At 32.1% G+C, this 17515-nt stretch overlaps 2 protein-coding genes across 2 annotated transcripts; both read left to right on the plus strand.

Moving 5' to 3' along the window:
• Window positions 1-8841: 8841 nt before the first annotated feature.
• Window positions 8842-10764, plus strand: LOC18027048 (berberine bridge enzyme-like 16). The gene has a single exon (XM_006410570.2). It carries the CDS (start codon window positions 8891-8893, stop codon window positions 10520-10522), a length of 1632 nt encoding a protein of 543 aa, XP_006410633.1. The 5' UTR covers window positions 8842-8890; the 3' UTR covers window positions 10523-10764.
• Window positions 10765-15694: 4930 nt separating this feature from the next.
• LOC18027051 (transcription factor bHLH53) lies at window positions 15695-16663 on the plus strand. The gene is made up of 2 exons (XM_006410572.2): window positions 15695-16384; window positions 16466-16663. The coding sequence occupies exons 1-2, from the start codon at window positions 15695-15697 to the stop codon at window positions 16661-16663; spliced, it is 888 nt and encodes a 295-aa protein (XP_006410635.2).
• The last annotated feature ends 852 nt before the right edge of the window (window positions 16664-17515 follow it).

Genomic DNA, 17515 nt, shown 5'->3' on the forward strand with positions numbered 1-17515 from the left:
CTAGTTGCTTCTATTATTTTCTACAATTTATTAACAAGGTCAATCAAGAGATGAATTCGCACACACATAAGTAGTACAATTTATTAACAAGATCGTTGTAAATCCACATAAGAGTGGCTCTCATACATAACTTAACCATTGCAAACCTACACAAAACTAGATACCTCACATACAGTATCTTGTTTTATTTTTTTTGTTGGCTTAAGTCATAATGTTTTCTTTGATCTCTCATGTTTTTCTATTTTGGCTGATTGTTTGGTAATTAGCGCTAAAATTAGGAATGTTAATGTTTTGTTTCTCGATTTAACCAGCTTGGATACTTAATTTTAAGTTTTGTGAGGTTGACAAAAATATATATTCAATAACTATTATACTAGCAGTTAACAATATCGTTTTAAATTTGAATTAGTCTAAGTATAATTAAAAATAGTATAATCTAAAATGAATAATTCCAGGCTCTAAGTTTTCAATGAAGCTACTAATAACGTGACAATATCACTTTTTTGGAGGTTGCAAATATTTTTGTTACACATTCCGTATGACTGTATCTCTTATTCTTCAACTGGTAAAGTTATTGTGGTTATAACAAAGCGAAAATTATGTTTACAAAAAAACAAAAAATAAAGTGTAGAATCGAGATTAGTAAATTGATGTAGACTGTTCAACTATATTTATTGCTACCATGTCTATTTTCTAAGTTTTTATCAGTTTCAATGGTATTTTGCATATTCACCGTGGTATAAAATTAAATTGGAAAAATCAACTATAGACACGAACAAATTGTTTACCTGGTTAAAGTCAAAAATATGCGTTTACTTCGCATTTCAACAAAAGGTGTCCGTCCAATTGCTTTTTTTCCACAACATTATGCAATATATAACAAGCAAGTTGCATGTTCTGATCGCACTCGTTTTCTTTTTAGTTTTAATATAACAAATAAGTTAATAACGCATATAATAAACGGGTAATAAACTCTTGATATTCGATAATCTCAATTGAACCGTCTGAAAAGAGTCCTAATGCTAACGAAGTAACGATAAGTTTACTTATATATTTCGTAATATGTTTAATTTCCTTATTGCATGATTTGCTTAATGTTTGATGGAATAACGGTTAAGAACGACAAAAACCAACAATATTAGGCGATCGTCTTGGGATTGTGCCCGTTAATTATTAGCACTCGAGTGGAAAAAAAGTGGTAATAAGTCGAACATCCACATCGATTATTTCAACCTTTAGTTATGCTTGTAATTTTCTTATTATGACAGTATAGTTTGGATCAAACTCAAATGATTTTCTTACAAGTATGAATTTTATTTTACCAAAAAAGTATGAATTTTATTTTGTTTTGATAAATTATAGTATAATGGTAACTTACAGACCTAGCTACCACCATTTTTGTTTCTTTCATTATTTCACTAAATGCTTAGAACAGCTCCATTAATACTAGTATCTTACATAGGTTTTTCATAACAACAATATACACTCGTGAAACTTTTGGATGAGTTTTTTCAATATTTGAAATAGTCACTAATTTAATATTTATGTTTATTTACTCTCCAATGAAACACTCATGTAAGATACTAGTAAAGAAAGACCACTTTTACACACCCATAATATCTATAATATTTAAGTCCTTGCATTTTGCATCTTTTGGCAAGATTTATATGTATGGCTGGTCAATTTTGACTTCCTTATTCAACCATATAAAAGTGCATCTAATTTAAATTACAATGTCTTATTCACATAACAAATGTAAATCCGACAACGCGGTCAAGGCCATCCCACCTATGACATCATTGACATACCAGATGTTCTTTATACGTTCATATCGATTTGATATTTGATATTTTCAAAGGATAATTTACTGTACATTTGAAATTTACACATTATGAAATTTTTATATATAAATCTGATATCTATTTTTTGCTTAATACAAATTCTCACTCAGGGCCAAACGAAACCAATAGGCCTTAATACTGCTAACGACTTTAACATTAATGTCAATATTCCCATCTCATTATATAACTCTAAAATAATAAGTTGTGACGACTCATAATGAAAAATAACATACGGCTTCCTCTCTCGTCCCATCTCCGATGCATTTATCCAAGACGTCTCACTGTCTCAGTCCCCATTCAATTTGGCGTCCTGTTCGATTTCAAGAACTCCAATTTCAAAGATATGTGTTGATTATGTGTAACAGTACACGTAGGGGGAAATAGGTATTGCTTGTGTTTATCAGTTAAGAGGAGCTCGAAGAAGAAGTAACGAAGAAGATGAAGATCTCTCTATTGAATCTTTCTCTTCTCTCTCACTCTGTTTTTTAAAGTAACATTTCTGCAACAGCTCTATTAAACCTGGCGAAATGGGCCTCACCTTTTAAATTTTGCCCATCTGACTTTGTTCTTCTCCATTACTCGTTAAACACCTTCAGCCCATTTCAATTCCCTTTGGCCCAAATATCTTTTGACCCAATCAGCTCACACTCTATTGTTTATCCGGTTATCCCTATATAATCTTTTCAATCTAACAATGGTTTACAACTTCTTCATGGATTCTAATATTGATTTTTGAATTTACCAATTTTAAACTAGGAGGGTGAATTTTTGAATGGTGTGTTAAGATCAAATTTTGAGTGGCGGGAGGATTTGTCATGTTGATCTGTTGAACATTTATCTTTTTCTTTGTTCCATTTTTAGTTTTACATTATTGTTTTTGTTCATACAGGAAAACATTAGTTTGTGGCAATATAATGAGTTTGTGAGATTATAGGTGATTATTGAGTAATGATAAATTGATAACATAAATTAAACGTTCTGACTTCGAAATCAATTTGCCGAATGTAACCCTTTATTTATTGTTGGACTAAAATAATTGAATTGATTTGTATAGAAATTTGATCAAATAAAAAAAATGAAAAAAAAAAAAATCTAAAACATTTTATATAAAGGAAATATAAGAAATATATAGAATAGCTTGCCACGTGAGGACGAGTGATATCCGTTTAGCTTTGGATAAAAGTATTTTTGATTTGAAGGTTACAGAGTCTCTATACCACCGATGAAGATGAATAGCAAACAAGAAATGGTCTTGGGATTCAAGGTCATGCCTTTGGTTAGGGTTCAAGGAAGAAGATGTATGCGTCTCGATTTTGTTTTCGATTCATCCCAGTTGAAAAAAAAAAAATACTTTTGGGCAAACACCGACCCACGTTTAGTTTGGCTTTTTCCTATCTGTGTAGGGATCGAAACATTAATATAGTCGTTGTTGAATTAAACATCTCATATTTGCCTTTTTCCACGAGACTCTCTTTCTGTATTTTCGTCATTAGTGTTTTCATATCCTAGTTGCAATCGCTAGTTTATTTGTAGTAATTATATATATATGGGTACATAACTGCAGAATATGCGATGCAAAGCCGACGTACGTGTGATAAGTTGGACCAACCACGCTCCCCATGACCACATAATTTATCATAATTTTTTCTGGTCCAACATCAAATATTAAATAAAATCCACACAATTACGATGCAATTGTAATCTACTACTACCATTATGAAAGGAAACAACAACAATAATTGGAAAAAAGAACAACCACTTATTTAGAAAATCTTTTATAAAAAAAAATTAACCACTTATTTTTTCTTTAGGCTGGTAAAGCAAGTAAAACAACAGAGCACAAAAAGATAGTTGTTGTTTGATTGATCGTTGTCTTTTTAAGTTTGTTTTCTTAGTATTCTTTTCTATTTTTTTATATTATGCGTTTGAGGTGGGTGAACAAATAACTGAGAAAAAAACAAGAACAAAGATGGAAGTCAGATGTTAAGGTATTCTTTTTTTTAAGTGATGGTCTTGACGAACACATGGCATTGTTTTTAGAAAAGGAACCATAAAAAGTTGCAGCCAATCACAAGTGATTGTCTTGATGAACATAGCATTGTTTTGAGGTAAGGCAACATCAAAATTTGCAGCCAAAATTTGTTGTTAAGGTATTCATATTCCATAATCCATAGTATATTATTTTATTTTATCCAACACTCCTTGTTAAAATGACTAAATGGTAAAATCATGATAAAGATGAAAAAAACAAGTTTTGACTTTTGAACTTTTTTTCTTTGCATTTCGCATAATCATTGTATTTTTATAAACTAACATGCTCTAGATAAAATAGCATCACCAATTTACATTGTAATTTTAAATTATTCATGTCGTACAAAAACTAAAAACATCAATCTATTATATTAAAACAGAAGCACATTTAGTGCTTGTATCCAAACACTCCCAAAATTTTTTTTATAATATTTTATTTTATTTTTATATTTAATTTCCGAAAATTAGTTATTAATTTAGATATTTTTAGATTTCCTAAAATCTAGATCATCTTTAATTTAAATTTAATTATTAGAAATTTAATTAAATTTAGTTACAAAAATTTGCATTCAATTTAATTTAAATTTAAAAAAATAAAAAAATTATAATTAAATTTTATTACAAAAATTTAGATAATAATTTTAATACTTTAAAATTTCTTAAATACAGGAAAAATTTAATTTTAAATTTTAAATTTAAATAATATTTTTATAAAAATGCATAGTAAATAAATATTTTATCGTATTTTATCATAAACAATCGGTCTAAAATATCAAATATTTGAGAGTAATAAATATTTATATTATACAATAATATGATCGAGCTGATTAGAGTTATATATATATATTTAAAGTCTATGAGTTAATTTATTAAAACATGTAAGATATTAAGATGATTTGAGACAATTAAACTAATAAGTTAGCCCGTATATATATATATATATATATATATATATATATATATATATTTTTTTTTTAATAGCACAAATAGTAAATAAATATCTTATTATATTTTTTCATAATCAATTGGTCCAAATATTCCATATTAGTAAATATTTATAGGGTTATACAATTATAATTATAGTCTTATACGGGTTAGTTTGTCAAAACATGTAAGATATTAAAAATGATTTAAGACAACTAAACAGATGGATTAGCAAATTCATAGAAAGTTTGTTTATGTGTAAATCTAAATTCACATAATAACAAAATTTATAATTAACATTAGATCAATATATACTTAATTAACATATACTTTTATTCTATTAATATACAAATTTTACTGTTTAAAATTAAAATATGATAACAATTTTTTGATTTAAAAAAATAAATAACAAAAACAAATTATATATAAACAAAAAAGATAAATGCAACTTATATTAGAAATAAAAAAAACATTCTCGTGTGGACGCATGGGGTTAAAATCTAGTGATATTTAAAGTTTTTGCATATAGATTAAGGATTTATTCAATTTTTTTTATATTAAAAACATTATTTATTATTTATTCAAGCACAATATAACCAATAAAAACATTCTGCATAATATTAAATTCTTTTAAAAGCTTTATTTTAATAAAAATATATTTCCGCTGTTTTTAAATGTTTTGAAATATGAGTTTTTAAAGTATTTTTACAGATTTTAAGAAAATATTTATTAAATATTGTGGTAAATATCAAAACTGTGAAAAAAATATGTTAGACGGGCTCAATTGGACCTATAATAATTTCTAGAAAAACTAAAATTAATGTTTTGTTGGGCATGTTTCGGTCATTTTCCCCATTACCTAGAAAATATTTTGTTAAATAAAAAAAGATATGGAATAGTTTGGTAAATACGAAAAGATGTCAGGTATTTCAATAAATATGAAAAGATGTTAGGTATTTTGGTAAATACAAAAAAAATTGGGATATTTTATTTGTTAGAGCAGTTCCAATGGTAGTATTTATAAGAGTTCTAGTTTTAAGTGTTTAAAAATAATTTTAATAATTATTTATATTTAATTTCGAAAATTAGTTATTAATTTAAATATTTTTAGAGTTCCTTAAATATAGGTAATTTAGATTTGATTTGATTTGATTAAAAATAATAAATCAGATTTTAGATTTGATTTAAAGATTCTAATTTAAATAATTTCTATACTATTAAACATTTTTATCAAAATATCTAGAATTTTTGGGAAAAAAAATTCTCATATGAAAAGTAATGGTCATATTTGAAATATAAAATATTTATAATGATGTAAATGATATGATATCTATGTTGCTTATATAATATATTTACGATTATGATTTATTTATAAATTAATAATAAAATAATAGGTAAAATTCAAATGTATAATTTAAATATTAAAAATATATATTTTAAAATTCATAGAACTAAAAATATATATAAAAAACCGGGTTAAAAATATTTTGGTAACTAAAATCACTGATTTTGAATTATACTTGTATATCGAAAATATATTTTTCATACAAAATCAAAACATAAAAAAATTAAAAATTATTGCATACACTAAACTGTGGTTTGAAAAACCAGTTGTACACTCTCTTCGTTGATTAAATTTTAGAAAACTATAATGCTAAATAATACTGTTAATACATCTCAAACTTTTAACAAATATTTGTATTATACGGTAATATGAACGGAAAAGTTAGAATTATGTTTTTATAATAGTTTATTTTGAATTAATATTAGCAGACGGGTTAAAATTATATTTTTATAATTATAATTAATTTTAATACTATAAAAATATATCTAAACACAAAAATCAATATTTTCACTTATTAAAAAATATATTTATAAAAATAATTATATCTAAACTAAAAAACACAAATTATATTACAAAATTCGTGAAACAATAAAAAATATTACCGTGCGGATGCACGGGGTTAAAATCTAGTGTATTTCAATCCAAAAAAACATCATATATATCACACATTAATTTCATTATATATAAAAAAAAAAAAAAATTATAGCGACCTATAGGAAACATTCAACGCATAAACTGGAAGTGGGTGAAGAGATATGGCATCTCAAATATAAATCCGTCGGATCTTTACAAATTGACGCTTTTTGGTTTGGTAATAAATGGATATTAGGTTGATTGTTTTTCGTTTTCTGTCGTTTTGGGTCTGAATTTCAGCTATTCAGCTTTACACATTGACGCTATCTCCTAAAACAAATGTTTGATCGTCTAATTAACAATCAAAATTTTGTCTCAACAATTTAGGAAATATTCTAGGATGAAATCCAAATCATCTTACAAAAATACACACTTTGATATAAATCACTTTAATATTTCATCTTTTCTTTGAGCCTTTTTTTAAACTGTCTCACTTTAATAAAGGGTTTAAATAACAATTTTTTGCGTAGATATAATAAATTCTTATATTACTATATCAAGGCTTGTAACATCATCAGTTATGCAGTTCTATAAAATGCCAAGACATAAATGCATGGACGTTCTATCAAAACAAATAATTAATTGAGCAAAACTCTCTAAGTATCTTCAGTTTTGATCAAAGGTAATTTTTGTAGTGTTTTATAATTACCGGGTGGAGAAATCCAAAGTGTAGAATTCAAGAGAAATCGATTATCAATGGTATTTTATACAATAAGTATGTCGGCCTATTTTCCTTAAAAACTTATCTTTACGAACTAACTTCATAGGATATATCCTAATCATATAAGGCTTATATCTGGCTAATGACATTTGTGATGCGAATGTCTCACAACAATATCTAGAATTCCTAAGCTCAACTGGTCTATTCCAACAACTGTTCTAGGATTTGGTACAGTCTCATCGACTGCAGTAGTGTTGTAGCACAAGGAGCAACCTCATCAATATATGAGGTACTACTATATGGAGTTATACTCGGTTCTGTAGGAGTATGAATATGTCATGTGGAAATTACTTGGTCATGTCCTGCAAGTAGAAATGTAAGAGCAGGATCGATCATGTTTGTAGATTGATGATTTGGAGACAATCTTGCTAGGCTAGTGGCATTTTCTGAGGCAGAAGCACCATATATAAAATCTATGGTCATCAACATACATGATAGAGATAGGGACAAAGACTTTAACTCTTGTTTGATGCAAGTCTCTAAGTGGTGCTTGCTGCAAACATTGTGGTTCTTTGTGCCCTAGATGTCTACAGCTTCTACATTTTGTGGGTATTCATGAGTATTCCACATCAACTATGGAAATCACCCAAAGCAATTCTCTAAGTGGAAATAAAACCACTTATACTTATCCCAATATAAAGCATTTACGTGGACATAAGGCCATATGTAAGAAGTTTATCTTATATGTTATAGCCAAATGTCCTTGTCTGAGATTATTACTTAAGATGTTGGTTAATTGGTTGTTCTTGTTAAATTTGTTTATGTTATTGTTAAATTGGTTGCTCTCTTGCATCTCTTATAATTTTGATTATGTGATCTTTTAGGGCAATTTTTTTGTCACTTGTAATATTGAAATTTATTTGCTTTAAGCCTCCAATATATTAGGAGTTTTACAATTTTAGTCAAAACACTTCATGATAGACTTGAAAACAAGTATATTTAAAGAGAGAATTTTATAAAGTCATAAAGAAATACCGACACATGTGGGTTTTTTTTTTCTATTCACGAGGATTATAACCAAACCCACCGATAAAAAATAAATCGTGTGATAAGAGATTCATGTAGACTATTTAACACAATTACGTATTATAATATTATTCATCAACCTACCACATATCAACAGGTGTAAACTCAAACTTTGTTTACGTAGTTCTTCTGCATTTGATCACCTTGGATTGGATTTTGATCTCAGGCTCAATGAAAAAATCACATCACATGCAACAACTACTGAGGGTCCCAACTCCCAAAAAAGAAAAAAATCATGCTAGTTTTCAAACACAACAAGGCTATTTTACAAACACCACTCTAGTCTATACTCTATAAATACACACACAAACACAACAAGGCTATTTCATTATATTCATAAACCAATCAACAAAATAACAAACCAAAAAAATGAAGTTCTGGTCACGACCAACGTTTCTTCTCATACTCTCTCTGATCCATCTTATCACAATCCCACGAGTCTACTCATCATCATCACCAACACTCTCTCTGCCGGAACATTTCCTCCGATGTCTCGACACTCAACCGGCCGACCACAACAGTCCCAACTCCAGAACCGCCGTGATCCCCACAAACTCAACTTTCTCCACAAACCTAATGGCCGCCGTTAGAAACCTCCGGTTCGCTTCAACCTCCACAAGAAAACCGGAAGCCATCGTCGCCGCCGTCACCGAAACCCACATCAGAGCAGCAATCTCCTGCTGCAAACTCCTGAACCTCGAGCTCAGAATCCGCAGCGGAGGCCACGACTACGAAGGCTTCTCCTACACTTCTCCGGTGCCGTTCGTGATCTTAGACATGTACAACTTCAACAAGATCGACATTAACATGACCGACGAGACCGTGTGGATCCAAGCCGGAGCCTCACTAGGCGAGCTTTACTACAACATTGCGAGCAAAAGCAAAGTCCACGCCTTTCCCGCCGGAGTTTGTCCTAAAGTCGGCGCCGGAGGTCATTTCAGCGGCGGAGGATTCGGAAACCTCATGAGGAAACACGGTTTATCGATTGATCATATAATCGACGCGCAAATCATGGACGCGAACGGGAGAGTTTACCGTGACCGGCGTTCTATGGGAGAAGACGTGTTTTGGGCGATTCGCGGCGGAGGCGGCGGGAGCTACGGCGTGATTCTTGCGTGGAAGATTAAGCTCATTAGGGTTCCGGAGAAAGTCACCGTCTTTAAGCTCGAGAGAACGGTGAGAGAAGGAGCAGTAGATTTGGTCTGGAAATGGCAGCAAGTGGCACCGGTTATCGACAGAGATTTGTTTATCCGGTTAGAGATTAAACCGATTAACCGGAAAATATCGAAAGGGAAGACGATTAAAGTTTCTTTCATCGGAATGTTTCTTGGTTTGCCGGAGAGGCTTTTGAACATAACGAAACAGAGCTTCCCTGAGCTACACTTGACGAAATCGGATTGTATGGTGAAGAAATGGATCGAATCAACGGTTTTCTGGGCAAATTACCCAGAAAAAGCACCGATTCAGCTTCTTCTCAAGAGAATATCGACCAACGAATACTACTGGAAAAGAACTTCCGATTTCGTTCAGACTCCGATCTCAAAACAGGGACTTGCGAAGATTTTCCAGACGATGATCGATCATTCGCCGCTTCCACGGCGAGTTTGGATGCAGTGGAATCCTTGGGGAGGTAAAATGGCGGAGATTGAGTCTGATGCGACGCCGTTTGTGCACAGAGGAGGTAACATCTTCATGATTGAGCATTTCATGAATTGGTATAGACCTGGAGATGAGCTTGAGGAGCAGTTCTTGGCGATCGCGAGAAGCTTTAAAGAAGCTATGGCTCCGTTTGTTTCGAAGAATCCGAGAGAGGCTTTCTTTAATTACAGAGACGTCGATATCGGAATCACGACGCCGGGAGATAACGCGACGTATGAAGGTGCTAAGGTTTATGGGGATAGTTATTTCAAAGGGAATTACTTGAGGTTGGTTAAGGTTAAAGCCCGGTTCGACCGGACTAATTTTTTCCGGTCTCAGCAAGGGATTCCGGTTCTTGCTTAGTTGGTGCACGTTGTTGGATTTGATTGTACTGTGTGGGTCTTGGGGTATTACAAAAATATTATAAAAAAAATCTTGATTTTGAATTGGGGATGAATCCAATGGGATTAGAGATTCATCGGATGTGTTCTTTTGGTGTTGGGGATGTATGGTTAATAATCTGTGTTAAATAAGGTTTGTTCAATCTCTGGATGTAATTAATTCAAATCTATAATAAATGGAAATCATTTCTTGTGTTCATATAATCATATGCAAATCTCTAGTGATGTGTTCAAGTGTTCAAGGATATACACAAAATTTTCAGCCAACTGGTCTTGAACTGTGGTTCTTTACGTTTGCTTAGTTTATATTTCTAAATGAGTGTATAGACATTTTGGGCATTTTTCTACTTAAAAAGCAAAATATGCCAATTTTTTTATAAAAAAAATTAGCATGTAAAGTTTATATTTTCTTTGTTAAGCGTACGGTCTATTTTTTTTTTTTTGTTTATAAATAGTTGTTTCAATCTCTAAGAGAATCAATGATTTTGATCTTCAATATGTGAATTTTTCTTGTTTTTGTTAATCTCTAATAGGTAACGTTCTTATTTCTTAAGTAAAAACAAAACTAATATTTGCCTTTATCTATACGAACAAAGTCATTGGTCCATTGTGAAAAGTGCGTTTAAGAAATCTTGGCGCAGAGTCACAAGACATAGGTTGAGTTTTTTATAAAAAAAAAATTCTGACATGGGTTGAGTTGTTTCCAATAATTGCAATGGGTCCTAGATTTAATGAACTGTTTGTAACGATGATATCGACTGGTCCAAAGTGGTCCGGCTATGTGATATGGTTAGTTACAATTTATAGTCCAATATTATACACGTGGGAAAAATTCGAAGACTTTCTCACCACAATCTTGGGATAAGTATCAAACCAAATTATTCAAATCGTTTGTAAACTAGTGAGATTTTCTATTTATTTGACAAATTAATCAGCCACTAAAATATAGCTCAATTACTGTCGATATATATTACTATACTGTAGACACCCGGTTTTTAGAATATACGTTTCACTCAAATGCCAAAGGAAGCATAGGTTGTTGCTTACAGAGTGCTTACTGTCGTACTTTGGTGGTGTATAGATCATTTCATTTTACTCATTAATGGTTATGCATCCATCAGAACCGCGCCATAGTTTTTAGAGATCTGAAACAAAATATTAGTTGCAGTTTTATTTGATAAAATGTCATAGAAAAATACCAATGAACAAAAATATGTCCCTCAATAAGATAAAATTATAATATGAAGAACTGAGAATTCTAATTTTATTTTAAGAGACTTCTAGCTATACTAAAAGTGGTTAACTTATACCAAAACTATGATCTTGACGCAAACCTCCATCATGGCATCATCCATGTAGATATCTCTGTTTTTTCTTAATTGTTTCGTCGTTTATTATTATTTTTATTATCATTTTTGTCACCTTCTTAATTGTTTCTTTGTCTTTGCGATTATGAACCTTAAGAACTCCTTAGTGGTTCATTCCTCAGATTTACGTTTAAAATATGAAGACGACTTCGAAAATGAATAGCGAGAAGTAATATAAGCCTTATGGATAATATGTAGAGTTACTATACTAGTCTGCATCTAAAAACAAGTGGTGCTAACTGCTAAGTCCTAACATTTGGGCTTGTCCACCATAAAACAAATATATACACACAAAACACAAATTATAATTAAAAAAACATATATGGAAAGCACAATAGATTTCATATTGCATAAAACCAAAGCCAAGTTCAAAATCCACACAACTTCAAATTCAATCACAACGAGATAAACACTGAACATGAAACATTCTACCACAGTACCACATCAAACTGAATCACAACAAATAAACCATGAATATAAAAACACAGTTCCACCAAGGATTATAGGTAGTAGAATTGGGATGATAGGGCATATCATGTCTCTCAAAAAAAGGGTTCATCCTCTTCCTCATTGGAAGCTGTTATCTTTCGTTTTAGATAATGCAGCTTAGATCCATCTGGAAGTGCATAGAATATGCCCCGTGAAACCTCGTCTCTTGCAAGGAGTTCTATACATTCCCAGTAGAGGGGGCTCTTATGAACCAATCTCTTAACCTCCCCCACTCGTTTAACGACAATGGCCATTTGATCTTCAATCGATGGTTGGGATCCATAACTTTGGTCACTTACATTAGTGGCTACGCTAGATTTAGATGCCATGTGTGATACAAGCTCTGCATGATTTATCAAAATAGAAAACTTTCAGACTATTTCATATCAAGTTAAAAAGACTTAGAAAACAAAGTCAAACTTAGATCAGTCATGAACCGTGTCAACGAACTATCCAGCTGAAATTTAAACCTCTTCATATTCACACAAAAAGTTGGAAAAAACGATCAAAATCATCTAACCATAGAATCTAAAGAAAGAATCCAGAGAAGTAACAAAGAAACCACAACACAGCATTAAATCAAAAGTCAAACTATGGGAGAGAACAAATTTAAACCAGAACAAACAGAGAAAAGCTTCGAGGAAGTGATGAACGCCATCTCAAGAATTGATTGATGAGAAAGTGAAAGCTTGAGAGAGATAACAGTTAATGTTTTTGAAAATGAAGGATTCTAAAAAGACGTCAGGCGTTTATGGGAAAGCGTATGCCGAATGTTTAGGCCAATCACAAATTTACTATCATTAACTCGTCTGTTTCAATTTAATTAATAAAAGGGCAGTTACACTTTTTAATTTTCAAATGCCGTATTTAAGTTGTTCATAAATCGTTCCTAAAGCTTTCGTTCAAAATCCTCTCATATGTTTTGTATATATCTTCCATATTTTATTGGTTAATACCCTTTTCTACCAGTGTAAATGTGTAATACATCTTCCATATTTCATACTGGTAAATAGCAATTTCTAGTGATTTAAATTTTAGGAGTCTAAATCGGTCTCTTGACGAAACTTATGAATAAGAAAACCTTTTTCGCACGCTTAATTAGGGTTTATGAAACCGTTGTTAATTTCCACTGCTCCGAAACAGGGTTCCGACTCAGATTCTGGATATATTAGAGACTATGTGAAATCAAGGAAGAGTGTGATGAGCAAGAAGAATAAGAAGCTGGAAGAATATATGAAGGTGTTGATTCAAGGAGGAGAGTGGTTTGAGAAAATAATCAAAGAAAAAATGAATTTGTGTTGCTCAAGAGTGACCTTTTATCAAGTCTTGTGCAACACAAATTTTGAACTCCGACACTTTTTCGTCAACACAATTTCAAGAAATTGACCACAACAGACATCTGCCGTAGCTGAAGCAACAACTTAGGTTTGATCGAGATTTTTTATCAAGATGCAATGCCTCTTTTGATTTACATCTTACGGTTTTACCCTTATGACCTCTGGTTTTTAGGGTTTTTTGGTATATCTTCTATTGAATTTTTGTGTCTAACTTTCTGGGTATCTATTTAATTTTACGACTCTCTTTTGGGTTGTTGCTTCTATATAAAAAAAAATCACCAGTGAAGAATATTCTGCCAAAAAGCAAAAGGCCATCTTTATCTGACTAAACGACTGTGTAGAGCAATATAATCAGCCGACAGCCACCTAAAACTAATTAAACTAGTTTCATGGAAATAATAGTACAACTTAAAAAGTATTGAGACCAGATAAATTTGGAAACGTTAAAAGTATACGTTGAAAGTCAACCGTTTTAAAATCTCCCGCCAAATCAACCCATACAGTTAAGAGAGAAAAATAAAAGAAATCATTTTCATAGGAAGAGACTAGAGAGAGACAGCAACAAAGATCATAAAGCTGTACAAAGCATTTACGTTCCTTCGTTCTCGGATATTCACACAGACGAGAAACACCATATTACTACACAAAACATCAAAACCAGGCCTTCTCGTAATAGCTTCAAGATAAGAGCATTTAAGATCATTCGTCGTCGTCTTTCTTTAAGTTCTCTGATTTTCCCTTTGTTTTCTGTGTCTCCATGGAGGAAGAAGAAAAGCCTAGGAGCTTCTTGAGTTTTGTTCATTTTTCTTTTCTCCTTTCGGAGAGAGACAAATGGACATATGGGCTTCAAAGTAATTGTTTAATCGGCTCTATATTCCATTTAACGGCCCATTTAGCTCATTTAAGCCCGTTTTACCTAGGGGTTAGTAACTTGGCGGCAAAGTAACGACTGAGGCACGTGAAACCACGAAACCTGCTTTACCCGCCAAACTCGCCGTCTCTTTTACCAAGTCCACAAGGGAAGGAATAAAAAAAATTGTTAATTTACCATTTACATTTTTGTTTACATCACTTTTTTTTTGTTGGACAGATATATTTTTTACAGCACTTAACACTTATTTAGAAAATGAAGGATTAAAAAATAGACGAGAGGATGCAGTTACTGAGTGAGGAGTAGTAACCGTAAGCAGAGTAAATATAGGGTGATTAATTAAATATTATTCCATTAATTGATACGCTTTAATTTCAATAGCCGCCAAAAAAATAACTTACAAGTTACAACTGACGGTTACTCTAATACTGTATTTGGTACCAAACTATGCTTATAAAGCTCAATTTATGCAAAAAAAAAAAAATACAAATGTGTCTCAATTTTCATAAAACGATAACTCACGATGCAAATAGTTTTTATTTTTCTAAATCATCAGCATATTATAATTTAATGGTGCTGGCAAAAAAAAAGTATTTACAGATATGGTATTTTTAAATGTCTACTTTTTCAGCTATTTTGACACTTCTTTACACGTATTTTGATACAGTTTTTTTGCCAAAATTAAAATTTATGCCCCAATAATTAGGAAGGTCGTTACAAAAGATCTAGAACCCATAGTAACTCCTCCTTTATTTCCGCTCTAAAACCCTAACCTCTTTCTCTCTCTCATATATATCTACGAGACAGTTAACGAGTAAACAGAAGTCTACTTGGATTGAAGTACAACAAAAGACACGACAATATCCTCTATCTCCAGGTCTTTGATTCTCTCATATATCCTCTCTTGTCTTTTTTTTTTATGGTTTAATTTGCTTTTATACGTCTAATCTTTAAGCTCGTTACTAGTAATAAAAGCTTAATAATCATCTACTTAAATACTTCGTAACTCCTACTGATTGCTTCACCTTCTTCTTTACCTTTCTACAGGTTTAATCTCCTCAATGTCGTCCATGGATTGCTTAAGCCACTTCTTTAACTGGGATCCACCTATCCAGCTCCAGGATTGCTTCATTCCCGATATGGATACGATTCTCCCTGAGACCGACAGTTTCTTCTTCCAATCTCAACCGCAACTGCAATTTCACCAGCCACTGTTTCAAGAAGAAGCTCCTTCACAAACCCGTTTAGAGCTCAATCACTTCGACGCTTTCTGCGACCAATTTCTTCCTCCACAAGAAACCTCTCTCCCTTACCCCAAAGCTGAAATCTTCGATGAAATTCACAACCTGGATTCCTTTCTCCCCACGCCAAAACGCCAGAAACTCATTAACTCGAGCTACCATTGTAACACTAACAACCATTGCCCGAGCCCTAATCCGAATTTCTTCAACCCTTACGACGACCTTGATTTCGTTCCTGAAGCTTCTATCTTTCCAGAGTTTCTAGTCCCGGATTACTCCTTAACGTTCAAGGTAGGCCGAGGAGATCAAGGTGACAACAAGAAACCGACGCTTTCATCTCAGAGCATGGCGGCTCGAGAGAGGAGAAGACGAATTGCGGAGAAGACTCACGAGCTCGCAAAACTCATCCCTGGTGGCCAGAAACTTAACACTGCTGAGATGTTCCAAGCTGCCGCTAAGTATGTCAAGTTCTTGCAGAGTCAAGTTGGGATTCTCCAAATGATGCAGGCCACAAAGAAGGTAATAACTAACTCCAAAAATTACCCTTTGATACAATTGAAACCCTAGTCGTGATTTCTCATTGTACTGTTTAATTTGCAGACGCATAGCACTAATGTGGAAATCGAAACTCGGGTTTTGCTTGATTCGCAAGCAATCCAGGAGAAGCTATCAATGGAGGAAGTATGTTTGGTTCCGTGTGAAATGGTTCGAGATTTAACTACTGAAGAATCTGTTTGGAGAAACCCTAAGATTTCTCGACAGATCAACAAATTACTGTCTACAGATCTGGCTAGCTAGTTTTACTTTTAGTTTCAAGCTTAAAGTTCGCAATCCCTAAAAATGTGTCTGTTCTTGCTGATTTGTGCTCTAAGTTAGCGTTTTGTATTGTTGATTTAGTGGCTAATTATCCTGGTTAATCTCCTCTTAACCGGGAACTAATACTTTGTTTGTATTAGTCTATGTATTAGCTATTGTCTAGTTGTCCATGTATTAGCTATCGTCTGAATTTTTTCTGGTTGGCTAATGTATGTCCGCATGTTGAAACTTTTTTACATCAAAGTGAGGAGATCTTTGTGTAAATTACCAATAACAATTTTGGGGCTTTGTTGCTTTGTGGGTCTTACTTATTTAAAGCCCGAACAATCAGATTAAACAAACTCTCCATCGAAAAGGGGCCGTTGAATGATTGATGCCTTGATTTTTGGGATTTTTTGGGATTCCTAATTTTAATTATTTATAATTTAGAAAACAAAAACAAAAACGTTTCGCCATAATGTTATTATAATCATTCAAAAATTGATTTAACATAATTGGAGGGATTAGTCTTATAATTATTGGCAAACCATCATTATCACCTGCTTATTCTCCTTTTAAGGATTTATTTAAGGTTATAACGAAGCTATAGTCTATACAAAGCCTATCGTCTATCGATGGGACTTACTTACCACTAAATTTTATCATATTATTGTTTTTAACAATTGATATATTATATATCCAAATGATGTTCCTTAATCATACCCAAAATAAATATAAACATTTTCGTTAATCTAAAAGAAGGTGCATGACGCCAAATAGTAGTACCCATAAACCTATTTGCCCACTAAAATCTTCGTCCAAGTTCATATTGGCGTCTCATTCTCTATGTCCCAT

The sequence above is a fragment of the Eutrema salsugineum genome, unplaced genomic scaffold, assembly GCF_000478725.1.
Source record: "Eutrema salsugineum unplaced genomic scaffold, Eutsalg1_0 scaffold_10, whole genome shotgun sequence".
Taxonomy (NCBI): domain Eukaryota; kingdom Viridiplantae; phylum Streptophyta; class Magnoliopsida; order Brassicales; family Brassicaceae; genus Eutrema; species Eutrema salsugineum.

What these genes read in the sequence shown, in the direction of transcription:
- LOC18027051 (XM_006410572.2), top strand. Translation starts at nt 15,695, where the DNA reads ATGGATTGCTTAAGCCACTTCTTTAACTGGGATCCACCTATCCAGCTC. An exon ending in TGATGCAGGCCACAAAGAAG is followed by an intron (nt 16,385 to 16,465) that starts GTAATAACTAAC and finishes TTTAATTTGCAG; the next exon opens with ACGCATAGCACTAATGTGGA.
- LOC18027048 (XM_006410570.2), top strand. Translation starts at nt 8,891, where the DNA reads ATGAAGTTCTGGTCACGACCAACGTTTCTTCTCATACTCTCTCTGATC.